Source organism: Chiloscyllium punctatum, chromosome 5, assembly GCF_047496795.1.
Source record: "Chiloscyllium punctatum isolate Juve2018m chromosome 5, sChiPun1.3, whole genome shotgun sequence".
NCBI lineage: Eukaryota > Metazoa > Chordata > Chondrichthyes > Orectolobiformes > Hemiscylliidae > Chiloscyllium > Chiloscyllium punctatum.
In genome coordinates this window covers 60,342,752-60,368,374 of record NC_092743.1, presented here as the reverse complement: position 1 = coordinate 60,368,374, position 25,623 = coordinate 60,342,752, and the positions used below count along the sequence as shown (strand labels likewise).

At 39.5% G+C, this 25,623-nt stretch overlaps 1 protein-coding gene and 1 pseudogene across 4 annotated transcripts in view; one reads left to right on the top strand and one right to left on the bottom strand.

The window, feature by feature from the left end:
* The window catches only part of LOC140476708 (general transcription factor II-I repeat domain-containing protein 2A-like), a 148,240-nt pseudogene extending 141,721 nt beyond the window's left edge, over positions 1–6,519 (top strand).
* The window catches only part of trappc9 (trafficking protein particle complex subunit 9), a 619,414-nt gene that overhangs the window by 308,795 nt on the left and 284,996 nt on the right, over positions 1–25,623 (bottom strand). For all 4 annotated transcript variants that reach the window (XM_072570417.1, XM_072570415.1, XM_072570419.1 and 1 more), the window contains one exon: positions 10,736–10,827. In XM_072570417.1, coding sequence (XP_072426518.1) covers positions 10,736–10,827 — 92 coding nt within the window. The remainder of the gene's footprint in view (positions 1–10,735; positions 10,828–25,623) is intronic.

Here is a 25,623-nt window from a genome sequence, read left to right as displayed (position 1 = left end):
CCTGCTTTCGTACCCACAATCTTGCTAATGAGAGAAAGTGTAAATGTCATAGAATTCAGCCTTCAAGATTACAATACAATTGCCAGTTCCATGAACATTAACCTATTTTTGTTAATAAAGGAACAAAATAATGGTTCCAAATTTAAAAATACACTGAGCTAAGCCATTGAAAATCAAAATGGCATCACTGTAATTGCTTGGGCAAAACAATGCTAGAAGATCAACCAGTTAACCGTAAACTATTAAGTACATTTAGCAAAGAATGGATGCAACAAAAGAAAATATCTGAAAAGGTTTGGCAATTCAGGTTAGAATTACCAAATTAAATATTTTTCATTATAATATAATTAGGAAAACATGCTTGGTGCACAAAGGACTCTAAATGGCATTTCCTGCAATTAAATTCATAATTGACATAACATGGAATGTAAAAGACCATTTCCATACCATAAGAGGTAGAATTCAGAGTAGATTAGCCTATTATATTGTCTGTGCCATTATTTGTCAGATGTGATATTGGAGATGATCTATGAATTAGACATGATTCATTTTAAACTGTTGCGACAGAATTTCGATATATTGCTAAAAAGAGCAAGTTGCCGCCAAGGTTTTCTGTCTTGTATCTATTACAAATACTCAAATTTTAAACATCACAGCAAAGTATATACCAGTAGAAATGTTTGGAAAGTCAAATCTGATTGGCTGACATTCTGACATGGAGAAAGCAATAGGCTACCCATCTCCCCCCCCCCCCCCCCCCCAAAAAAGTGCAAGGCATAAACATATCCAGTTCCAAAGAAAAGTCAGACTGGACGTGGTATGTTAACTTTGTTTTTCTCTCCACAGATGCTGTCAGACATGCTGAGTCTCTCCAGCACTCTTTTCATTTTATGAATACGTTCCTTCAGATTGCAGAGAACAGGCTCATGCATGTGAATATGTGCTTCATTTAGTAAACTTAAATGAAGTATGTTATGCACTTGACCAATCATCTGAAATTGGTTATCAGCATAGCTAAAATTGGTACTTTCAGGGTTTGTTCAAGTGCTGCCCAATAATAGAGTCACATCTAACATTAGGTGTCTTCTATTAAGTTTTGCAAACACAGCTGGTTCAGTCCAAAGTGGAGACTTTTGTTGGGTATTGCTGTTCCATGCAGACAAACAGACCCTTCGGTCCAACTCACTCATGCCAACCAGACATTCACAACTAATTTAGTCACATTTGTCAGCATTGGGCCCATATCATTCCAAACCCTTCATATACATATACCCATCCAGATGTCTTTTAAATGTTGGAATTCACCACTTTTTCATGCAGAGGGTGGTGTGTGTATGGAAGGAGCTGCCAGAGAAAGTTGCCCCTTCGCAGCATGGTGCCTCGGTGGTTAGCACTGCTGCTTCATAGCAACCGCGACCCAGATTCGATTCCAATCTCGGGCAATTATCTGTGTGAAGTTTGCACATTCTCCCCATGTTTCCTCTGGGTGCTCCAGTTTCCTTCCACAATCCAAAGACGTGAGGGTTAGATGAATTGGCCATGTTAAATTGCCCACAGTGTTCAGGGATGTGTAGCTTAGGTGCATTAGTCAGGGGTAAATATAGGATAATAAGAATGGGGTGTGGGTACAATACTGTTCCTAGTCTTGGTGTGGACATATTGAGAGTAAGGGACTGTTTTCACATTGTAGGGATTCTATGATAAATCTTTCCTCTCTCACCTTAAACCTATGCCATCTAGTTTTGGACTCCCCCACTCCAGGGAAAGGACTTGATCTACTCACCCTATCTATGCCTCCCATGATTTCATAAAACTCCAAAAGGTCACCCTGCAGCCTCTGATGCTCCAGGGAAAATAGCCCCAGTCTATTCAGCATCTCCCTGTAATTCAAATCCTCCAACCCTGGTAACAGCCTTTTAAATATTATCTGCACCTTTCAAGTTTCACAACATCGTTCCTATAGCAGGGAGACCAGAACTCAAATAATGGTCTAACCAAAGTCCTGTACAGCCGCAATATGACTTCCCAACTCCTATACTCAATGCACTGACCAATAAAGGCAAATACTGCAACATTCTTCACTATCTTGTTTAGCTGACTATACTTTCAAGGAACTATGAACCTGCACACCAAGTTCTCTTTGTTCAGCAACACTCCCCAGGATCTTACCATTAAGCGCATAAGTCCTGTCCTGATTTGCCTTTCCAACATGCAGCACCTCAGATGCTGTACATCTCAATGGACTCTGATGTGGAGGTGCCAGTGTTGGACTGGGGTGGACAAGGTCAGAAGTCACATGTGAAGCAAAGACATCTTGGTCAAACTTATGCATGAAAATGTTGGTGTATTGTGGGCAAAGTCTTAGAGAGAATTATAAGGGATAGGATTTATGCACATCTGGATAAGAATGATGTGATCAAGGATAGTCAGCATGGTTTTGTGAAGGGCAGGTCGTGCCTCACAAACCTTATTGAATTCTTTGAGAAGGTGACGAAGGAGGTAGATGAGGGGAAAGCGGTAGATGTAGTATATATGGATTTTAGTAAGGCGTTTGATAAGTTCCCCCATGGTAGGCTACTGCAGAAAATACAGAGATATGGCATTGAGGGTGAGTTGGAGGTTTGGATTAGGAATTGGCTCTCTGGAAGAAGACAGAGGGTAGTAGTTGATGGCAAAGATTCATCTTGGAGTGCCGTCACTAGTGGTGTTCCGCAAGGATCTGTTTTGGGACCATTGCTGTTTGTCATTTTTATAAATGACCTGGAGGAAGGGTTAGAAGGTTGGGTGAGCAAGTTTGCGGATGATACGAAAGTCGGAGGAGTTGTAGACAGTGAGGAAGGATATGGCAGGTTACAGCGGGATATAGAGAAGCTGCAGAGCTGGGCAGAAAGGTGGCAAATGGAGTTCAATGTAGCTAAGTGTGAAGTGATTCACTTTGGTAAGAGTAATAAAAAGATGGATTACTGGGCTAATGGTAGACTACTTGGTAGTGTGGAAGAGCAGAGGGATCTTGGTGTCCATGTACACAGATCTCTGAAAGTTGCCACCCAGGTAAATAGTGCAGTGAAGAAGGCATATGGCGTACTGGCTTTTATTGGTAGAGGAATTGAGTTCCGGAGTCCTGAGGTCATGCTGCAGTTGTATAAGACTCTGGTGCGGCCGCTTCTGGAATATTGTGTGCAGTTTTGGTCGCCATACTATAGGAAGGATGTGGAGGCACTGGAACGGGTGCAGAGGAAGTTTACCAGGATGTTGCCTGGCATGGTAGGAAGATCCTATGAGGAAAGGCTGAGGCACTTGGGGTTGTTTTCTTTGGAGAAAAGAAGGTTTAGGGGTGATTTGATAGAGGTGTACAAGATGATTAGGGGGTTAGATAGGGTTGACAGTGAGAACCTTTTTCCGCGTATGGAGTCAGCTATTACAAGGGGGCATAGCTTTAAATTAAGGGGGGGTAGATATAGGACTGATGTTAGGGGTAGGTTCTTCACTCAGCGAGTCGTAAGATCATGGAATGCCCTGCCAGTAGCAGTAGTGGACTCTCCCTCTTTATGGGTATTTAAGCGGGCATTGGATAGGTATATGGAGGATAGTGGGTTAGTGTAGGTTAGGTGGGCTTTGATCGGCGCAACATCGAGGGCCGAAGGGCCTGTACTGCGCTGTATTGTTCTATGTTCTATGTAAATGTAGTCGCCGCAGCTGTTGTGTGTGTCTGGATGAAGAATTGGTTGTTGAAGGTGAAGACATTGTAGTCAAGGATGAACTGGATGAGTTGTAAGATGGCATCCAGAAATTGGCAGTTGTTGGTGTTGAGTACTGAGGCTGTGGCAGCGTGGGAGATGCTGGCATGAGTGCTAAAATTGTGACAAGGTAAGTTGTTGGTTTGACTTGTCCGTTGGTCCTGAGTTTCAGTAAGAAATCTGTAGTTTTGTGACAGAGGCTGGGGGTTCCTTGCACAATGGGTTTCAAGATGCCCTTGACATAGCCAGAGAGGTTTTCATACAGGGTCCCAATGTCTGATATGATGGGACGTCCAGGTGTGTTGGCTCTCCTCTGGGAGAATTACGTGGGACGAGTGCGCAGAGGATATTCTGAAGATCTAGATCAAAGGACTTGACCAGTCTGAGTTGACGGGTGTGTTTTGTGGTCAGATTGGCAGGTAGTTGTCTGTAGCATTCCTGGTCGTTCAGCTGTTGGTATACTTCTTTGTGTTAGTCCTATTCTATATGACAATGGCTCGTCCATCTGCTGGTTTGCAATCACCAGACAGCAATGATCCCTGCCAGTTGGGAAACACTCTAGTGGTCATATACAGTCAGCTTCCGACGTTCGGGTAAGTGATCTCCAACACAATTACTATATTAAAAAAGGTGCAATATTCCCTGGGATTGCTAGGTTTTATTATGGTGTTTATTTTTGATGGTTCCACCCATCAGCTAGCACTTTTGCTCCTCGTAAAAGGTGAAAAATTCCCTCAGATAGAGGGATAATTGGCTGATGCATCACCTGAGCTAACTGAACAGTGACAATGTTAATCATTCCTAGCACCTGATAGCATAACAATGTTTAATATCCATGATCTGAAACTTTCTCTTCAGGTCAGAGGGGTGACAATAGGTATGCGCTTGGGCCCCAGTCATGCCTATTTCTTTGTAGGGTGCATGGAACATTCTTTGTTCCCATCCTATTCCAATCCCCACGCACAACTCTTTCTCCAGTATATCACTGATGTGATGCTTCCCTCTCACATCTGGAATTAAGAAAGTTTAATCAATTTCGTTTCCAATTTCCACCCCACTCTCACCTTCACATGGCCGATTTCTGACTCCTCCCTTCCCTTCAAGATTGGTTTCCATTTCTGGGAATAGACTGGCCACCAATATCCAAAACAAACCCACTCATTCCCAAAATTACCTGGACTAGACATCCTTGCACCTTGCTTCCTGTAAAGACTCAGCTGATGATTTCTACTTCTTATTAAAATACTGACTAAATTCAATGATTAAAATGCAACCAACACTTCTGCATTTTACTAACAACTGTATAACAAGAAAATAGTCAAATAAATAGCAGAGCTATTAGCATGTGCCGAAATTAATATTTCTGACGAAAAGTTGCACTTGAATTTATGAACATTGCTTTCCCACTGACAGCTGTTGGTGGATCGGATGTCAAATTTCCAGCATTTACCATTTTTCTGAATTTAATATGAGAAGTGATGAGAAATTATTTAATTAGGTACATGGACTTGACACAAGATGGCTGAAATGGAAAACCTTTTGTAAATGACCCTTGAAAACCTGTGTAATTTATTGAAAACTGGGAACTTCAAATCTGTATATAACAAAGAAGGCAGGGCAGTCATCATGAGAGAACCTGTTCTGTGTAAACAGAAATTGAAACACTAACATCAGAAACTCACTTAAAGATCAAGCCAAGTCCAGTATTAAGTGTTTCTAATTATTCCATTTCTTAACAAAAACAATAAAAATAGCAACTTTAAAACTGTACAAGTTGGACAACAAAGTTCCAATGATCATGCTTAAGTAGTTAAATGCAGAACACAGATGTCAATATCAGCTGACCTGCTTCTTTGGGAACGTTGTTACAGCAGCACCTCATGCAAAAACACCAAACAAGGTCTCATGCAAGAACATCCACCTTTCAAAGTGGAGATAAGCATCAAAAAGCTGTTATTTGTCTTTATTTTCTCAAAGAAGGTATATCCAACTTGCGTAATGCTTCTTCAAACTGACATGCAAAATCTTAGGATCTCAACACGTAAATCACAGTTACAAAACTAAATTCCATTCTATTTCAATGTCATAATTCCGTCACATTGGTCAAAGAGCTTAAAATGAGATTTTTCAATTATATCAGTTTTGCTGAAAAATCACACTTCATTAAAGCTTTTCACCTTGCACTCATCAGGACAAGTTGCAAGAGATACCAAAGTAAAAGAAAAATAACTTAGTTATGGGAGAACAGTGCTGTCTAATTGGCAAGTGAATACAATTGGGTAGACATTGCTGGGAAAAATGCATCAGTTAATGATTTACTGAGATGACTATCAAGCTTGTTTTAATTTTAAACTAGGTACAGTGACTTGAAGTAGGGACATTATTTTGTTAACTTACAGGGTTTTTGTAAGTATACGCTGTCACTGGTAGTTCGATATTTAAAAGACAAATTTAAATTTTTTTTCAAAAGCTTCCAACAACTATCTTCGTATGTGCCAGGTATGACTCTAACCGATGGAAAGTGAGCCTCTCATTCCAGTCTTGCTAGAGGTCCTGGATGCCATACTCCAATGAATGCAGCCTTCAGGTCAAGCACCATCAGTCTCACCTCATCTCTGGAATTCAGCTATTTTGGTCACATTTGAACAGAGGCTGTAATGAGATCAAGGATGAAATGACTCTGGTGGAACCCAAACTGGGGCCCAGTGAGCAAGTTATTGTTGAGCAAGTGCAGCTTGATACCACTACATATGACACCTTCCATCACTTCACTGATGACTGACAGTAGACTGATGGGTCAGTAAGTGGCTAGGTTAGATTTGTCCTGCTTTTTATGTACAGGATGTACCTGGGTAACTTTCCCTATTGTCAGAAAGAAGTTAGCGTTGCTACTATACTGCAATAGTATAGCGGACCAGCAAATTCTGGAGCACAAATCCTCAGTACTATTGATGGAATGTTGTCAGAGACTAAAGGTTTTGCAGTATATGCTTCAGCCTTACATTTTGCATTAACATGTTGGGCTCTTCCATTGCTAAGAATGGGGATATTTGTAGAACCTCCTCTTCCAGGAATTAATTGTCAATCCCATTCACAACTAAAAGTAGCAGGATTTCAGAGTTGAGATTTGATCTGTTCGTTGTGATATTCCTTAGCTTTGTCTAGCACTTGCTGCTTATGCTGCATGGAATTCAAGTAGTCCTATTTAATAACTTTACCAAATTGACATCTAATTTTTAGGTATATCTGGTGCTGCTCCTGACATGCCCTCGTGCACACACCATTGAACCAGGGTTGATCCCCTGGCTGACAATGTGGGGGAGGCGGGGAGGTGACCAGGCCATGAGGTTGCAGATTGTGTTCAGAAACAATTCTGCCCCTGTCAAAAGCCCACTGTGTATCATGGATACCCAGTAGATTTGCTAGCTCTGTTCAAAGTCTGTCCTGTTTAACATGGTTATAGTGCTACACAACATGATGGGGGGTATTTTCAACAGGAAAGTGGGACTTTGTTAGCACAAGGTCTATATGGTATCCACTCTTACTGATATGGTCATGGACAGATGCATCTGCAACCAGCAGATTGGTAAGATATACCCAAGTATGGTTTTCCCTCATTGGTTCCCACACCTGTCGCAAACCCAGTCTAGAAGCCATGTCCTTTAACAAGTGACCAGCTCGACCAGTAATGCTGCTGCTGAGCCATTCTTGGTGATGAACAATTAAATAATTTTTTTTAAAAAATCAAACTGCTTCTCTAAATGTTTGATACATTTTTGACACTTTAGAGGCCAGGAGGCCTCCTGCTACGCAATCTTGTCTCCGTTGACCTTTTGTTAATTGATGCTGTAAAGTATTTAACATAATGAATGGCCCTTTTTTGGAACATAATTTGCGTGGTATAGAAATTTCAATATTATTGTGGTGACACGATATATATATAGAAATATATATAGGAACATGACATGATATCCTTAATTTTGGAGACGAGTTGAGATTGTTAGAATCATAGAATGATACAGTGCTGAAGAGGCCTTTCATCCCCATCAAGTCTGTGCTGTCAGAAACTTTGTTTTGCACCAGACAAAATGTGGCAAAAGTAGAATGAGAGCAAACCTGTTGCACATCTATAAGATGTACATTACAAATATTGATCCCCAACCTAACCATTATCATTTTCACTGAAAACAACCAATGCTGGAGATCACAGTGGGTCAGACAGCATCCGTAGAGAGGGCAAGCTAACAGTTAGAGCCTGGATGACACTTCAGAGTTGGGTTTGTTCCTCCACTTGGGAGCACAGTGCAGGCCTATAGTTCGAAATCACAAATGTTTGAAATACTATCATTTTTATTTCATTGCTGCTTAATTTACTTCATAAATTTTGATTTAAATCCAAATGTGACTGCATTTTGATTAAGTCACGGTTAATTATTTATCTGAATCAACAGTGCTTTCTAGCCCTAGTTTTTGGCTGTTTCTAAGGATGCTCAACTACGTTTTGACTGAATACTGTTTTGCACCTAGGTGTTAATGCTCAAATTGCGTCTTCATTGTTCTGAAAGAGAAATTGTCTTTACTGTTTTGACCTCAATGTCAAAGTGTACACCAGGACAATGAGAAGTCATGCACAGGGTGGTCAATGATAGAGTTAGATTGACACACAAGTACCCATTTGAGAATCATCAAGAATGGGTTAACCAACTTAGTTTTGCAAATCACCCAGAGATAAGATTTGTACATTGTTCAGACCTTTTGTTTTGAGCAAACTCTAGATGGTTCAAACAGCTGGAATAGGACCAGCAAATTTGGCTTAAAGCTAGCTTTTTCAGAAATCACTGCTGCAATCAAGCAATCCTTAGAACACTGCAAAGATAAGAAGAATTGATGGCATTAGTAACTGAAAATCTACCTTTGTGTGAGCTATTCAGAGGCTTGTGTATGTGTGAAAAGTAATTTCATTATTTTAGAAAATTGACTAATTTGGAGTTACTTTCCCATGTTAGATCAGTGGCAGACCATTTTAGAGTTAAGGTCTGTGCTATAATAAATACATTCTTTTTGACATTTACATACAAAAATGATTACTTTCACTTCAATAAAAGTTAGTTGCTTCTTTCTTCTCATTCCTTTCTATGTATTAATTATCATGAATTATCATTTACAATTGTTTTCCTATTGTTGTCTTATGATATGCAATAACTTGTTTTAACATATTCCTGGATATAGTCACTCATTCATTCTACATTCCAAGTACAGCTCCAAAGCGAATTAAAATTCTGCAGTGACATTCACACAACAGAAGTTCTTCCCAGTTCACACCTACTGCCTGAATATAATTGAACATCCAATCAACACACATTGACAATTATTTATCGACTCAAGCATAGATGCATAGAATATTCGATGCTTAGGCTTCAACATATTACCTAACTGCACTGGATTTTCTTGTTGAGAATTTTCAAACAGAAATTTCTTCAATTCTGCATGATGTCCAAGTGCTTACTTTACACAAAATCAAATATCCAAAAGGTATGAATCATTGTAACACAATTTGACAACTTGTTAAAAATGGTACGGTTTTGCCCAAAGGTTTATTATCTTCAGATGATTCAGCTGAGCCATTCTCTTGGCAGATTTGGTCAGTGGTGGCTTGCTCTTGCCTTCCATTCTGAGAGGCCATTCCTAAGCATATCTCAATTGTAATGGGAATTAAGCCTGCACCATAGATACTATTTTGAACTAAACACTAGCTATCTAGCCAAGTGAATTGACCAGGCCCCTTACAGAATAGAAGACCCTGACAAGTGACTTCAAAATAAATCCAGATTAGCTGTGTTGATCTCTATAAATCATGCCCTAAAAACACTTAAGTTGCCCTTTCAATAACTAATCTTTAATAAAATATTTGTGTATTAAAAGATTATAAACTGTTAAAAGTACCATGAACTGTATTCAAATAAATATAGTAAATATTCTCATAATAATGTTTCAAAAATCACAAATCCCAACATAGATTTTGCTGTCACCTCTCTTGCATTGTTCTGATTGGATTATGTGTTTCTCAAAATCCTTGCCTTGTGTTTCCTCTAGATTCAAAACACACCCATGTTTTTCTTCATCGAATGACTGAAATGTTTGAAAACAATCAAACTCTTCAATTAGTCGCCCTACCATTGCATAATAGTAGAAGATGTGAAGTTTTTAAACATTTCTTTATCAAGAGACATATTTCACTATGAGCAATCTTCAAATAAATATCATAATACATCAACATGATTATTCTTATGTTTATCTATATCATAAATAATTTGCACATCAGTAACCAAGCTGTCACTTAACAATACTCTTGGACTAACTATCAAGATAATCAATCAACTTGGGACACAATCAACAATAACTTTTAGTTTTACTTGGAACAAATTGCCAAGTTATGAGCTTAAAATGATTTTTTTAATTATAAACTGAACTTTATAACTTACAAGACCAAACATGATAGCGAAATCTTAATTCCAACACAACTCATAACATTTCAATAAACCAGGCTTATGCATTACATGGTATTACTTTCACTTCATCTAAACGCCTCTAGTTTCCCTGTTTGAAAGAAAAAATCTTCAAACATTTTGATTCTTGTGCTGCATTGCAAGCAATAAAGTGGGCTTACTTGGATGATAAATCAGTGTGCTCATTTTTTTTCCCCCAAAGGTAAGAAAAGAATGACTCTGAATTAGAGGCATATTTGAATGAACCAATAAATATGGTACAGCTACTTCATGAGAAACCAGACATCAATTTCATCAAAGATATATTTTACATCACCAATATAGTTCAAACTCCAACAATTAACATTAGCCAGAAAACACCTCCAACAGAAATTAAGATGTAAAACAAGTAATAAAACCATAACTGATTCTGATTCTAATACATTACCGAGATTTCTCAAAAAGATTCATTGCTCACCTCAGTATCCCAAAATTGCCATTTTTAGTACTCACCCCATTGCAGAGGAGCTAGCTGTAAATGTTCCTGCACCAATTGATTGAGAACTCCTTCCACACTGGCTTCTCCTTCACGATTAAGAGATGGGTACAAAAAGTTAAAGAAATGCAAGTTTCTGCAAATCAGTGGCTTTAGAAATAAAATGTTAGTTTTTTTAAATATTATATTGTAGCATTTCCTAGCTTAACCGAGTTGCCTTGGGACTGCATTATTGTATTTTGTCCGATTTCTTTTAAATAAGTCTCAAAGAATCATGATGCAATCAACTGAAATTCATTAGTTACAAAATATACATTTCAATGTAAGTCTGTGTAGATAGACATAGTAGCATGTTGAAGTATGAATAAAAAGCCCATCATAATCATAGAACCTAGTTTTGCAACTATGATTTCTGCAGATAATTTTAATTTTAAATAATAGGCAAAGAATCATACATGTATCACAGTACTAGATATTCAAAGGAAACCCAACACAAACAATCATGCACATCCTCGGTCAATGGCAAAGCTATAGTCCAACTTGCTGAAGAGTAAAGAGGAAGAAATAAGCTTGGAATGCTCCAAACAATTTTGTTCTGCATTGAGACCATGGTAAATAAAGTCAAACATTTTTTAAATGATCAGCTCACTCGAATGTGAATCAATTTGGTTTCATTTGTTGATTTATTGAAGTGAAGCTGATTGAGAAGAGAAAGATTTCTGCTGAGAGATTCATGCTGTCATCTTCTAATAACGGAATGTTTGCAGATGGGATGTAACCCCAAAGATGCATGTTGAGATGACTGTGTGTTGAGGTACCAACCACTGTTGGCTGGTGGAAAAGGGCTGCCATCAGTCCTGCCATCTACTTTTTCAAGTAAGTCAACTGACCAAATTAAACCAAAGTTAAAATAAAACAAAGAACTGCAGATGAAATCCGAAACAAAAACAAATTGTGGGAAAAGCTGAGCTGGTCTGGCACTACATAGATAAAGCAAAGTTAACTTTTTGAGTCCAGTGATCCTTCTTCAGAATGAGTTCACTTCTTAACTTGTTTTTCCAAGTTTTCCCTTGCACACACTGTACTTTTCTACAGCTTCTCGGTTTTAAGCCCTCAGTATCTGTTCTCACACATGTCAGAATTCCATGAGGTAATGCTGGTTTGTAGACTGAGATTGGACTAGGGTACGTGCGCCTCTATGGATCAAGGTTCTGAGGACTGACAGCACTGCCAACTGATGGAGACCAGTATGAGGCACAACACAAAGTTCACAAGCCACTTACCACTGATTTTCACAGCATGTATCCTGCACTGTGCAGGCTGACCAGTTAGTGACACAAATGTCTGGAGAGATCGGAATCGTGCCCCCAAGCTGATTATCTATCCAGCTATCCAAGGACTGAGGTGGTTACTGAAGATGGTAAGGGTGCCACCTGTCAAAGGGATCACCAACATCTGCATCCTTGGCCATCAGGCCTTTTAGAGAACCTGTGAAGCAGGACACAATGGTAGAAGCTGCCCATGCAATGACGTAGATGCAGCTGCTCTTTGAGATGCACATGTCCACGTGGAGGTCAGTCATCAAGTACATCTAAGCAACAGGAAAAAGTAAAAGAGCTGGCTACCTTCATCTTCATTAAACCACACAAGAATTGGCACAGAACAGATTTCTGGGTACTCACCCTCAAGCAGGCATATCTAATGAGGCATACAAGGCTGCATGTTGCATGAACATTGAAGGAGTGTTTGCCCACGGTACTTTGCAACTTTTCAGAATGGATAAGAGTCCTAGAGCTGTAAAAGTGGCCAAGCATTGAGGCCTCATGTCAGGCAGACCATTGAGTCGATCACTGGAATTTCTCCTCAATGTAACTGTGCATTTATTTTCTTTATGAGCATCGTTTAAATATTGATATATGAATCCACATATTTCTTACTTTACTTTACTTTACTTTACTTTACAGTGTGGAAACAGGCCCTTTGGCCCAACAAGTCCACACCGACCCGCCGAAGCGCAACCCACCCATACCCCTACCCCTACATTTACCCCTTACCTAACACTATGGGCAATTTAGCATGGCCAATTCACCTGACCTGCACACCTTTGGACTGTGGGAGGAAACCGGAGCACCCGGAGGAAACCCACGCAGACACGGGGTGAACGTGCGAACTCTACACAGTCAGTCGCCTGAGGCGGGAATTGAACCCGGGTCTCCGGCGCTGTGAGGCAGCAGTGCTAACCACTGTGCCACCGTGCCTCAGTCTCCTTTTATTTACAGCAGGATAAGTAAAAGGTAATGAAGTGGCTAAGGTGAGCAAGTGTCCACCAACAGTGACAGAGAAACTTCTAAGCAGATGTACATTCTTTATTGGCAGTCAGAAGTTTGCATGTTCCAGGATATGATTTCAATTGAAGACTCATCACAGACAATTCTGAATAGTTCATCTCATGTCAGAAAGACTCACTGAAATGAGCCAAAATTAAATAATCCCTTACGTTCATTAGAATATTAAGCCTTGCAGAACAAGACTGCACTTTCCCCCTCAGCCTATTTTCATTCTCCTGCTCGACCCTTCCTTTGACGAGCTGTCTCCTTCCAAGTCTTTAACCTTTTCAAGGGTCACACCGCTCTGAAGGGTGATATTAAGGAGAGCACAGAGACCACAAAAGGGAGAAAAGTATCACAAATCTATTTCAGGGCGTAATTTGATTGGACTAATCAACCAGAACCATTTATTCACAAGTCTGACAGCCTGAATGATTTTTGCCTTTCTGCCTCGGTCATGGGCTCCTGTAGAGGGCGATTAGTTATCAGTTCACGATGTCTTGCCTAGCCCCTAAAATGCATTCATGGAATCTCAGGGTGGGATAAAAAGCTAAGGTGGACTGATGAAGTCAGAGTAGCTGGCAGAGAAGTGATTGACACAAGCAGGAAACTCTTCTTCTGATTGCAGATGAACTCAAAATCGAATGAATACTCATTCTATGGATAAAATTAACTGGCCAGTCTTTGGGTACATTGAAGGCCACATTGGTGCAATTGATGACACCCTCTATCCTTGGAATTAAAAGGTGGAAGCAAAAATGTCTGTCTTCTATGTCAGGTTATAGTCCAACAGGTTTATTTGGAATTCCTACTTTGGAAATAGAACCAATCTAACTCAAGATTGGAATATATACAAATTCTAACTTCACATCGTTAATGCATGGTCTCAGCTGAGATGTCACTTTTTTTCAAAAATAAAACCTTAAGTTATCTCAGGAATGTGAATTGAAAGAATTGAAACCTGCAACTCAGTTTGAAAGATAAAAGACTTAACAGCAATCTAGGTTTGTTCAATATATCGCATCAGTTGTATGACACTATGATCTTTTGCTCTAAATTCTGTATCCTATGATCCTGCTCCACCTGACGAACAGAGTGTTCCAAAAGTTTGTACTTCCAAATAAAACTGTTGGACAATAATCTAGTGTTGAGATTTTTAACTTTGTTCACCCCAGTTCAACACCTGGACTTCCACATATGTCTTCTGTGTCTCTAAAGCTACATCTTTTGGAAACTGAAGTACTGACCACATCACTCCAAATAGGGAATCAGTGACCAGAGAGGTGCAGTGGTTTGTCGGTGTTTGAGACACCAGCCAGGTCTGCAGCTGATCCTTGAAGAGAGCCCAAAGCAAAGAAATCTAATGCCAGTAATTTAGAGCCCACTGGCACACTAAGAAGAACAGTGATGTGAAGTCTTTGGAGGAGAGGGATCAGATTTGAGAGACCATCTACCTGGATAGTCACAATCTGCAGCAGTGATTCTTATTTCAAGGTATATCTACAGCTACAGAGCCTCCGCTTAAGGTATCATTTCTGAATGTTTCTTTCTTCCAACCCTCTCTGGTCTCCTGATGTCCAGAGCTCTGGTCTACTTAGGGACGGTGTTGCCCCTTGTCACCACTGGAACTAAAATTTGTTATTTGGGTATTGCAGTGCCAGCTTGACCTTTCCTTGAACTTCAGTGGCTCAAAATTATATTTAGCTATCTTTAACCTCCTCACGTCAGGAAGGGGTGAGCTCGCACTGCCTTTGAACCCTCCATTATGTTGACTACACAGTATCTGTGCCCAAATCCTAGACCCATCTACACTATTAACCCTTACATGGAGCCTTCCTAATTCCCTGGGGTGGCTATAACCGGTTCCCTATAGTATATCCTAAAAACAACATTCTTTTATTTCCCAATATTTTTTGATTATGGGCTTAAATAGGAAAACGGCTTTCAAACCAAACACTGCTGAAGGGAATACTGTACTTTTGTTTTTAAAAAGCAGGGTACCGACATTCACTTTAAGTACTGCTTACACTGTTCAAGTAGAGAGAGGGTGGTTACTGTAGATGAACTGGAGAACTAGGTGTCAATAAAATGAGACTCAGCCAGCAACAAATAGCAGAATGAATTGTAGATTGATAACCAGCTGTTGACGACAAAGTCCTTTTACTTACTGAACTTGCTGAACACCTTGGGGGTATGAACAAGACAGCCAGAGGCCTTCGAACCTCCAAATGGAGGTGGAGGGTGGGGAAGAGATCAATGAACAGCAAACCCTGAGAAGCAAAAGATTCATCTCAGTAACCCTGTGGATAGGAATCACTGAACTGCATTCCCAATTTCTCCTTCAACCCATAACACCATTCAAAAAAAATACCTGATTGCACATGCAAGTACCACTCCTGGAAGTCTCAATTAATTTTTCATGATATTAATGGATCGGAATGGATGTTGGGGCACTCGCCCCTCAACCTGGTGAAAGCCACCAATGCTATGAATCGTGCTAAGAAACCAGCAAGCTCGACAGTGCGATAATTTGACAGCCTGCATTCCCAACCAGAGCGGATCTTGAAGATTTAACTCTATTATTCAAACACAAGTAACTTACTACTCATGAGGTCTTTTCTGTTAAAACAATAGCTATCTTTACATTATGATTTACGGTCACTCTCTGCAACTGGTGCTATTCTAATGTTGCACTAGCCTGAATTATGTAAAAGTGGAGTCAGAAATCTACTAGGAGAAAGTGAGGACTGCAGATGCTGGAGATCAGAGCTGAAAATGTGTTGCTGGAAAAGCGCAGGTCAGGCAGCATCCAAGCAACAGGAGAATCGACGTTTCAGCATGAGCCTGAAGAAGGGTCATGCCCGAAATGTCAATTCTCCTGCTCCATGGATGCTGCCTGACCTGCTTTACTTTTTCAGCAACACATTTCGAGTCAGAAATCTAACCAATCATAAATCCAAAGTTTTTATTGATACCACTAATACTTTTTAGGGAATTTTCCACACAGTTATCTGACATCTGGAAAGCAATTGTGTCAACTACAGGTATCTGAAAGCAGGACTTTCTAGTAGAGTAACAGTTGTGAACTGTCAGTCATTGAGTCACAGAGTTGTACAACATAGAAACAGACCCTTCAGTCTAACCTGTCCATTCTGACCAGATATCCTAAATTAATCTAACCCCATTTAACAGCATTAGGCCCATAACACCTCAACCTTTCCAATCATATGCCCATCCAGACGCATTTTAAATTTCATAATTGTACCAGCCTCCACCATTTCCTCTGGCAGCTTATTCCATACACATACCACCCTATGTATGAAAAAGTTGTCCCTTGGGTCCCTTTTAAATCTTTCCCCTTAAACCTATGCCCTCTCGATTTGGACTCCCTCACTGTGGGGAAAAGAAATAGGCTATACACTCTATCCACACCCTTCATGATTTTATAAACCTCTATAAGGTCACCCCTCAGCCTCCAAATCTCCAAGGAAAACATCCCCAGCCTATTCAGCCTCTCCCTGTAGTTCAAAATCTCCAACCCTGACAACACCCTTGCACAAAGTTAAAAATCGCACAATACCACCAGATGAAGGAGCATCGCTCCGAAAGCTAGTGTGTTTCCAATTAAACCTATTGGACTATAACCTGGTGTTGTGTGATTTTTGACTTTGTACACCCCAGTCCAATACAAGCATCTCCAAATCAACACCCTTGTAAATTTTATCTGCACTCTTTCATGTTCAACATCTTTCCTACAGCAGGGAGACCAGGATTGAACTCTGTATTTCAAAAGTGGCCTAACCAATGTTCTATACAGCCACAACATGACATCTCGACTTCTGTACTCAATGCACTGACCTCTTCCCTACCCAGTCCACCCATGATTCCACTTTCAAGGAACTAGAAGACCTGCACCTGAAGATCTTTTTGTTTGGCAACACTCCCCAGGACCCTACTATTAAGTGCATACATCCTGCCCTGATTTGCCTTAGCAAAATGCAACATCTTATAATTATCTAAATTAATCTCCACCTGCCATATCGGATCAAAGTCTAACAGTACTCTGAGATAACCTTCTTCATTATCCACTATACCATCAATTTTGAAATAATCTGCAAACGTACTAACCATTCCTCCTAGATTCACATCCAAATCATATATATCAATGACAAAAAGCAGTGAACCCAGCACCAACATTTGCGGCATACCGCTGGTCACAGGCACCCAATCTGAAAAGTATCCCTCCACCACCACCCTCTGTCTCCTATCTGGAAGCCAATTTTGTATTCAACTTACTAGCTTTCTCTGGATTCCACATGACCTAACCTTGCTAATCAGTCTACCATGCAGAACCCTGTTGAATGCCTTGCTCAAGTGCATATAGATAACGTTCACCACTGTACCTTCATCAATCTTCGTTGTCACTTTGAAACATCAGGTTAGTCCTTGTCAAAGTTTCCTTCCCCTCATATAATTACTGATTTATCAGAAACTAGCTACTACTTTTGTATTTAACTGTTGTTCAACACCAGTAAATAATTAAAGAACTTTTGCTGACTACTACTTAATCATGTTCTCACCATAGCACAAGGCACCAAATTTTTCACAACTCCGTTTCAAACCTAACAAGCGCACTTTAGCAATTTCACAAAAGTGCTATCAACAATCAGTTCAGAAATTTCCCAAAGGTACAGCTCAATACCAAAACATGCTTCAACAAAAAAAAATTAATGTAATCAATAACCAACCTGAAAACTATTTGGATAAGGATGTCATACAGATCATAGATGAAGAGACAAGCTCAAAGACCACAGAGATCGTTACATTTCTACTTCATAGACAAATGAAACATGTTAAATTGTTTCAGTCAGTAACTATAATATTTAAATTTTATTGCATTCTTCAACATAATGTTGTGCAAATAATTTGTCTGTTGTTAAACCTCATAGAGGTAACACACTGGAAATCAAGTCTCACTATTTCCAGAGTCATCACAGAAGTCAAAAGAAAGATTCTCAAAGTACGTAAAGTCCCTCAATGACCTGGTGATAAACTCATGTTAATTGAAAGTATGGACCAGATTTCTGTACTTAACTAGACTGATTTATTACAAATAAGCAGATTCAAACTGCACATGAACTTTGAATTTATGACACACACCTCTGTTAGTTAGAACTTTCACTCAAAATTCTCCTACAGATACATATAGACAGCCAAAAGAAACATGAGGGTCAGGAATGGAAGCGAGAAAAATATTGGGGAAACAGTTCAACGGTAACAGTCCTTTTAATTTGATAGAGGGGTTCCTTTTAGTCCCAAAGTCCTTGAGTTCTCTGGAATGTTTATTTCAGCTTCTTCCATTCTGCACAAGGGCATATTGTAACTGGTTCACAAATTATAAAATCTTCTCCTTATTGATTAAAAGTAACAGCTCACAGCAATTCGTAAGAGAAAACCTTCAGGAATTTTACTGAAGAGACACACCACCAGCGCTTCCAGAGGTCTGAGCACCTCTCACCATCATTCATACCTAGAAGCTGCTTAGCTACCCAGGACCAAATCAGTCAGCTGTCATCAGGCTGACGACCTTGGACATTCACAACTGGTCACAGTTCCAAAAACAAATCAGCAATTTGTTGCCAGATAAATCTTACTTTGTATACACACCCCTGTGCCATGCTGTCTCCTCTTTCATCTTTTACACTGTTGCTTTGCAAGCTATGGGAAACTTGACCCACAATGAGTTTCAGTGACTTGCATTTTTTTTCCCAGGAAAGTATAATAATGCTTTCTCAGTCTGTTCTTGTAAAACAGTTCTTTCCCCAAATTAGACCACAATCAAGAAGTAAAATAAAGAGATATGGACTTTACACAGTGCTGCATCTCCTGATTGATTCATATTATATTTGATTGTGTATTTCATGCACTATGTGAGCAAAGAAAAACCAGAAATAGCCTCACAAACTCTCAAATAAAATTTTATAGATGTTTACTGTGAGGTCCACAGTTGGCTGTTTACCTTTTTTTGATAATACGAGTTGCACTCTATTCTATAGCTTATAACCTATTAAATCTCACCACAAGGCCAAAATATAGGCTTCAATGGATAAGGAACTGAATGAAAGGTACGATTCAGTACTGGACTCATTTGTTAACTTAGTGATATCCTGTCGATTTAGGTTTCTCATACATATAAATGGCATGGATTGAAAAGTAGTCAAGTTATACTGAATTAGATCAAACAGTAGAATTGGAAAAGACAACTCAAATTACACAATGCATTGGACAAGATCATTAAGTGGGAACAACAATGGATAATTAATTTTAATGTAGACTAAAACAATGAGCTGCACAGAGACAAAGAAAAATAGATAACAGGGTGACACAATAAATACTGCTCAAGTTTATAAAAGCAAACTTTGGAGTCAAAGAAATTCTGACATATCTGTAAAAACCAAAAACGAATACACATGAGAAGGGATAGGGGTATAAATGCAAGCACCCAAGAAGACCACAACTGAATACTGAATCCAGTTCTAGCTGTCTAGATATTCAAGGGAGGCTAAGCAGAAAAGTAGGACAAGACTTATCCCTAATTTCAGAAATTTGCACTGCAAAGAAAGCTGAGACTTAAGATGTTCAAGTGTGTTTAGGCTAAAGAATCTAAAAGATATTTAACAATTAAGATTTAGAGAAGATGAAGCCAGAAAATTGTGACGTTAAATCATGACAGTACAACTAAGAAGGTCCATTGGGAGTCATACTGGAAAGATTAGATTAGATTACAAACAGGCCCTTCGGCCCAACAAGTCCACACTGACCCGCCGAAGCGCACCCACCCACACCCATTCCCCTATATTTACCCTGCACCTAACACTATGGGCAATTTAGCATAGCCAATTCACCTAACCTGCACATTTTTGGACGGTGGGAGGAAACTGGAGCACCTGGAGGAAACCCACACAGACACGGGGAGAATGTGCAAACTCCACACAGTCAGTCAGTCGCCTGAGGAGGGAATTGAACCCGGGTCTCTGGCGCTGTGAGGCAGCACTGCTAACCACTGTGCCACCGTGCTGCCCACAAAGGTCTTAACACAAACAACAATAGGTAGATGAAATACATTTCCAGACAAATTATGGAAGAAAATAAACATGAATTAATTTCAGAAATAACTGAATTCTATGATGCTGGTGAGGGTGGGTAGATGGAGATGTGGGTGAAGAGATTTGGATGCGTTGAATTAGTAATTAAATAGGAAAATGCCTTGCTCAATGGTAATGATAGTAAGATCTTGTGGATATGTTTTTATATTGCAGCATTGCAATGCCCAATGCAATTCAGCTCAGCTATACAAAATGGTTAAGTCAATAAAGCATTCAAAAGACATGTCTATGAATAGTCAGCTAAGTGCTGATTTTGAATGTGTAAGAGAAAAACAAATATGTAACAAGAGCTCAATTTGATGCAGGAAAAAGAAGCCTGGCAAGTTACAGTTTGCCATTAACATCAAAGCCCATCAGATGGTAAACTGTATGCAGGATAATTTAACAGTTTTATCCAGAAACTAATGAGTGAAAACATCTTTAAAAACCAAGAAGAGAGGTAACTCATGACAGCAGACACATGATCATGTAACTTATACATAAAATCTCATTTCACTTAAGGACCATAGGCATCCTCTAAAGGGGCCTAGCAAGTACCTCAGTTGTATCAAACTGCTACAAACTCTAAGAAAACAAATAAAACAAGACAAACCTCATGCAGTAAAGTAGACACTGGAACCAACAGCAAACTGTGCCCTGACAATGCTGCTTAACCTCTTTATCTGAAGATGACATAATTGGGGGAGCCATCCTCCACACTATTAAAACAGCAGCATGAAATACTCATTCACAAAATTAAACCTTACAATGTCCCAGACACCACAATCATCATCCTGGATATATCCTAACACAAAACAAAGGCAAAACCATCAGAGGTAGCAGCATCATGGCTGACTGGCAGGAACGATGCCAGGGGTCCTCAACATTGACTCCATTAAGTTTTCACTGCATCAAGTTCAACATGAACAAGGAAATTTCATACTGATAATGTAAGAAAGGAACTATGCCAAGAATTAGGGGGAGCTTCAAAGTGCAGGTGAACTGGAAAAATCAGCAGAGGACAACAAGTTGTGGGTAGATGATGAAATAGGAGGGTAAACTACCTAGTAACATAAAAGAAAACTGCAAGAGTTTTTAAGATATATTAAAGGCAAGAGAAATGCAAGACTAGGCATTGTACCACTGGAAAATGAGGCTCAAGGAGCAGCAACGTGGAACAAAAACAGGGGAAAAACAGAACAGGCATATTGCATCAGTCTTCACGATTGAAGACTCCAGGAGCATAGTAGAACCTCAAGGGAGTCATGAGGCAGAGGTGAGTGTAGTGGCCATCACTAAGGAGAACGTGCTGGGGAAGCTTAAGGGTTTGAAGATGGTGAGGTGATGAGGAGGCTGGAAAAGAACTTGAACGGGCTAGGAGAGTGGTCAAAGAAGCGGCAGATGGAATACAATGTGCGAAAATGTAAGTTTATGCACTTTGATAAGAAGAGGCAGAGATTATTTGCGAAATGGGGAAATCTTTCTGAAGTATCAAGCACAAAGGGACTTAGAAGCTCTAGTACAGGATTCTGTTAAGTTTAATTGACAGGTTCATTTGGTAGTAAACAAAGTAAATGCAATGTTAGCATTCTTATTGAGACAACTAGATTACAAGAGCAGGGGTGTACTGCTCAGGCTGTATACGGCTCCGGTTAGACCACATTTGTGAACAGTTTTGAGTCCTGTATTTGAGAAAGGATGTATTGGCCTTGGAGGAGGTTCACAACAATGTTGCTGAAATGAAGGGTTTGTCATATAAGGATTTGAGGATTCTGGGTCTGTGCTTGGAGTTTAGAACTATAAAGGGGATCTGATTGAAACCTACAGAATACTGAGAGACCTGCATAGAGTGGGCACGAAGAAGATGTTTCCACATGCTGGAGAGACTAGGAACCAAAGGCTACAGCCTGAGAGTGAAGGCACAACCTTTTAGAACAAGATAAGGATGAATTTCTTCAGCTAGACGGTGGTGATTCTGTGGAAATCATTGCCACAGAAAGCTGTGGATACTTAGTCTTAAATATTTTTAAGACAGCGATAAGAAGGATCTTGATTAGTAAGGGGATCAAAGGCTGCAGGGAAAAGGCAGGAGAATGAGTTTAAGAAACATATCAGCAATGAACGAATGGCAAAGTAGACATGATTGCCTCAATGGTCAAATTCTGCCCTGATATCTTATGGCCTAATGAATCAGTTTTCACTCATGATCAATATGAAATGGAAGAAGGACTGAGGTTGCCAAGGACACAATGAATTCTGGGTGGAGGACTTCAAATGTCCATCCTTAATAGTTGCACGACTAAAGGACACAGCTGCCTGACTGGAGGCAGGCCGTGAGGGGACCAACAAGAGGTTGACAAATTTATCCTCACCCATCTGCAGATGTATCTATTGATCACAGTATTGGTAGGAGTGATCAACTCACAGCCCTTATGGAGACAAAATCTGACTTTCACAGACAGAATATCCTCAATTGTGCAAATACCACTGTGCTACATGAAATACATCTTGAACAGATCTAGTAACGTATGACTGAGCATTTATGAGGTACTGTCCATATCAACAATGGGAACACAATTCAACCACAATATGTAAACTCATAACCCATCATATTCTGCATTCTACCATTAAAAGTCTATTCATAAGTCGAAACCTATGAAAAAGGAGTAGGAATCAGCCATATGGTTTGTGGTACTAGCTCCATCACTTAAACAGAATTGATAAGCTATATCAATGCTGTTTTCCTCATTATGATCATATTCCTTGATGAAATTCAAAAGTCAATTGATTTCTGTCTTGAACAGCTAAAGGGAGAGGTTGAATAGGCTAGGGCTGTTTTCTCTGGAGTGTTGGATGCTGAGGGGTGGCCTTATAGAGGTTTATAAAGTCATGAGGGGCATGGATAAGACCAATAGACAAAGTCTCTTCCTTTGGGGTGGGGAAGTCCAAAACTAGAGGGCATAGGTTTAGGGTGAGAGGATAGGGATATAAGAGAGACCTAAGGGGCAACGTTTTCACACAGAGGATGGTAAGTGTATGGAATGAGCTAGCAGAGGAAGTGGTGGAGGCTGGTACAATTGCAACATTTAAAAGGCATCTGGATAGATAAATGAATAGGAAGGATTTGGAGGGATATAGGCCAGGTGCTGGCAGGTGGGACAAGATTGGGTTGGGACATCTGGTCGATATGGACAAGTTGGACCCTAGGGTCTGTTTCCGTGCAGTACATCTGTATGATTATGACTATGCTCAATGGTTGAGTTTCTAAAATTCTTCAGCTTATTCATATTGTATTTCATCTGTCACGTATTCACCAATTCAGTTAACCTGTATATGCACACTGAAGCCTTCTTACATTCTCCACTCAAATTCCTACCCAGTTGTGTGCCATCAGCAAATTTGGAAATATTATATTCAGACTCCACATCTAAATCATTGATATAAATTGTGAACAGCTGTGTTCCAGATACTAATTCTTGCAGCATTACTCTAACAGCCTGTATTCTTGTGAATGACCCATTATTTCCACTGGTTTTGTCCATCATCCAGGTCACAATCCACAACTGTATAAAATCCTCAATCCCATGTCATCTAATCTTGTTACTAACCTTGTGGATGTGAAATTATCAAAAACTGTCTTGAGAATCCAAGTACCCCGCATTCACTGGTTCTCTTTCATCTCTACCACAAGCGCCATCATTAAAATCTCCAACATTTGTCAAACTCATGTTCCCTTTCCTAAATCCATGTTGATTCTGCCTTATCACATGAGTATTTCAGAAATATTTAGTTATCACATCCTTTATAATAGATTCTTACATTTTCCTTATGACTGACAGGAAACTAATAAGTCTACAGTGTTCCATTTCCTCTCTTCTTCCACTAGCAGTCCCATTAACAGTTATTCACCCTTCTAGCCAGATCATTATCCACTCCTTTGTCTGTCCAACTGTTCTTCTCTCGCTTTGGGCTCAATCTCCACTTATTGTTTACTCCTTACTCCCTTCCTGCATACAAATCAACATTTTCCTAGCTACCATCAGTTGAGGAAGAATCACTGGACCTGAAATGTTAACTCTGATTTCTCTACACAGATGTTGCCAAACCTGCTTTTCCAGCAATTTTTTTCTCTTTCCTCTTCCAACGTTTTTTTAAACTCACTAGCATGCAATAACGTTCTCTTTTCACTTTATTTAATAGTTGCTTGATTATCATTTGGGGGGTATTAATTTTTTGCCAAAATTCAGGTTTATTCCTTTTTCTGGAAAACTTACAATCCACTTCTTTTGATGTGATGCATATTTAAATGGTTTTGATAGCTTCAGTTGACTCACTTTCTTGCAAGGATTTTGTCTTAATGGAATGTATATTTGTTGCAGACCATTTAATACTTTGACTACCAACCATTTCCTGTCTACCATTTAAGCTTCTAGTTTCCCAAATGATCATAATCAACTTGCACCTCATACTTCCATACTTTCTTTTGTGCAGATTTAGAAATCTCATTTCAGACTTCATACAAAACTCCAGCATATCGTGATCATCATTTCCAAGTAGGTCCTTTACAAAAGAGTTACTAATTAGCCCTTCTTAATTAAATGATCTAAGTATCTGCAGACACCAAAAGAACAAAGACAAGTTCTGAATGTGCATGCCCACCTCTCGTGCTTTTCAGACTGTGCAATATAAAGCTGATACTTTTAAAAATGTAGAAAGTTCTACTTGAGCACTTTTCCCCTTCTTTAATATACTTTTATTGGTTTCACATTTTGTAGATGTTTTTAAGGATGCTAATGTTCTTTACTTAAATTTAAATCGGATACTCTACTGGTACTGTGCATGCTTCTGGGTGTCAGCACATGCAGCCTTAAACAACCCAAATCTAAAATAGCCAATCCCTAGTTTGTTTCTGAACATATATCTCCAGTTACCCATCTCCAACACATTCCAGGAATTCATGCTCCACACATTAATGCTGATTTAGATGACTCATTGAATATGTAAATTGAAGTTATAATTCGTATGATCGCTCATGATTTACATTCCTGATTTGCCAATATTTTCACTGTAGCTTGATGGTCTGTAAACAACTCCTGATAACCTTGGTCTGATGTTTCTTGATTACAACTTGAGTCTATATCTTCATTATTGAATCTAAGACTGCCTCTCACTAATGTACTGATCTCATCACTTATTATGGTGCTACTCAGCTGTTTTTTCCCCCTTCTTGCTCTCCTTCCCAAATAATCAACATATCTGGTTTTTCAGTTCCCAATCCTGGTCACGTTTTAACTATATCTGAACAACAGCAACTAAAATCATACACAATTACTTCTATTTGTGCCTTCAAATTATCTATCTTGTTGCAAATGTTGTATATATTTAGGCAGACATTTAACTTCAAAACAGACTCCAGATGCAGTCTCGCCAATG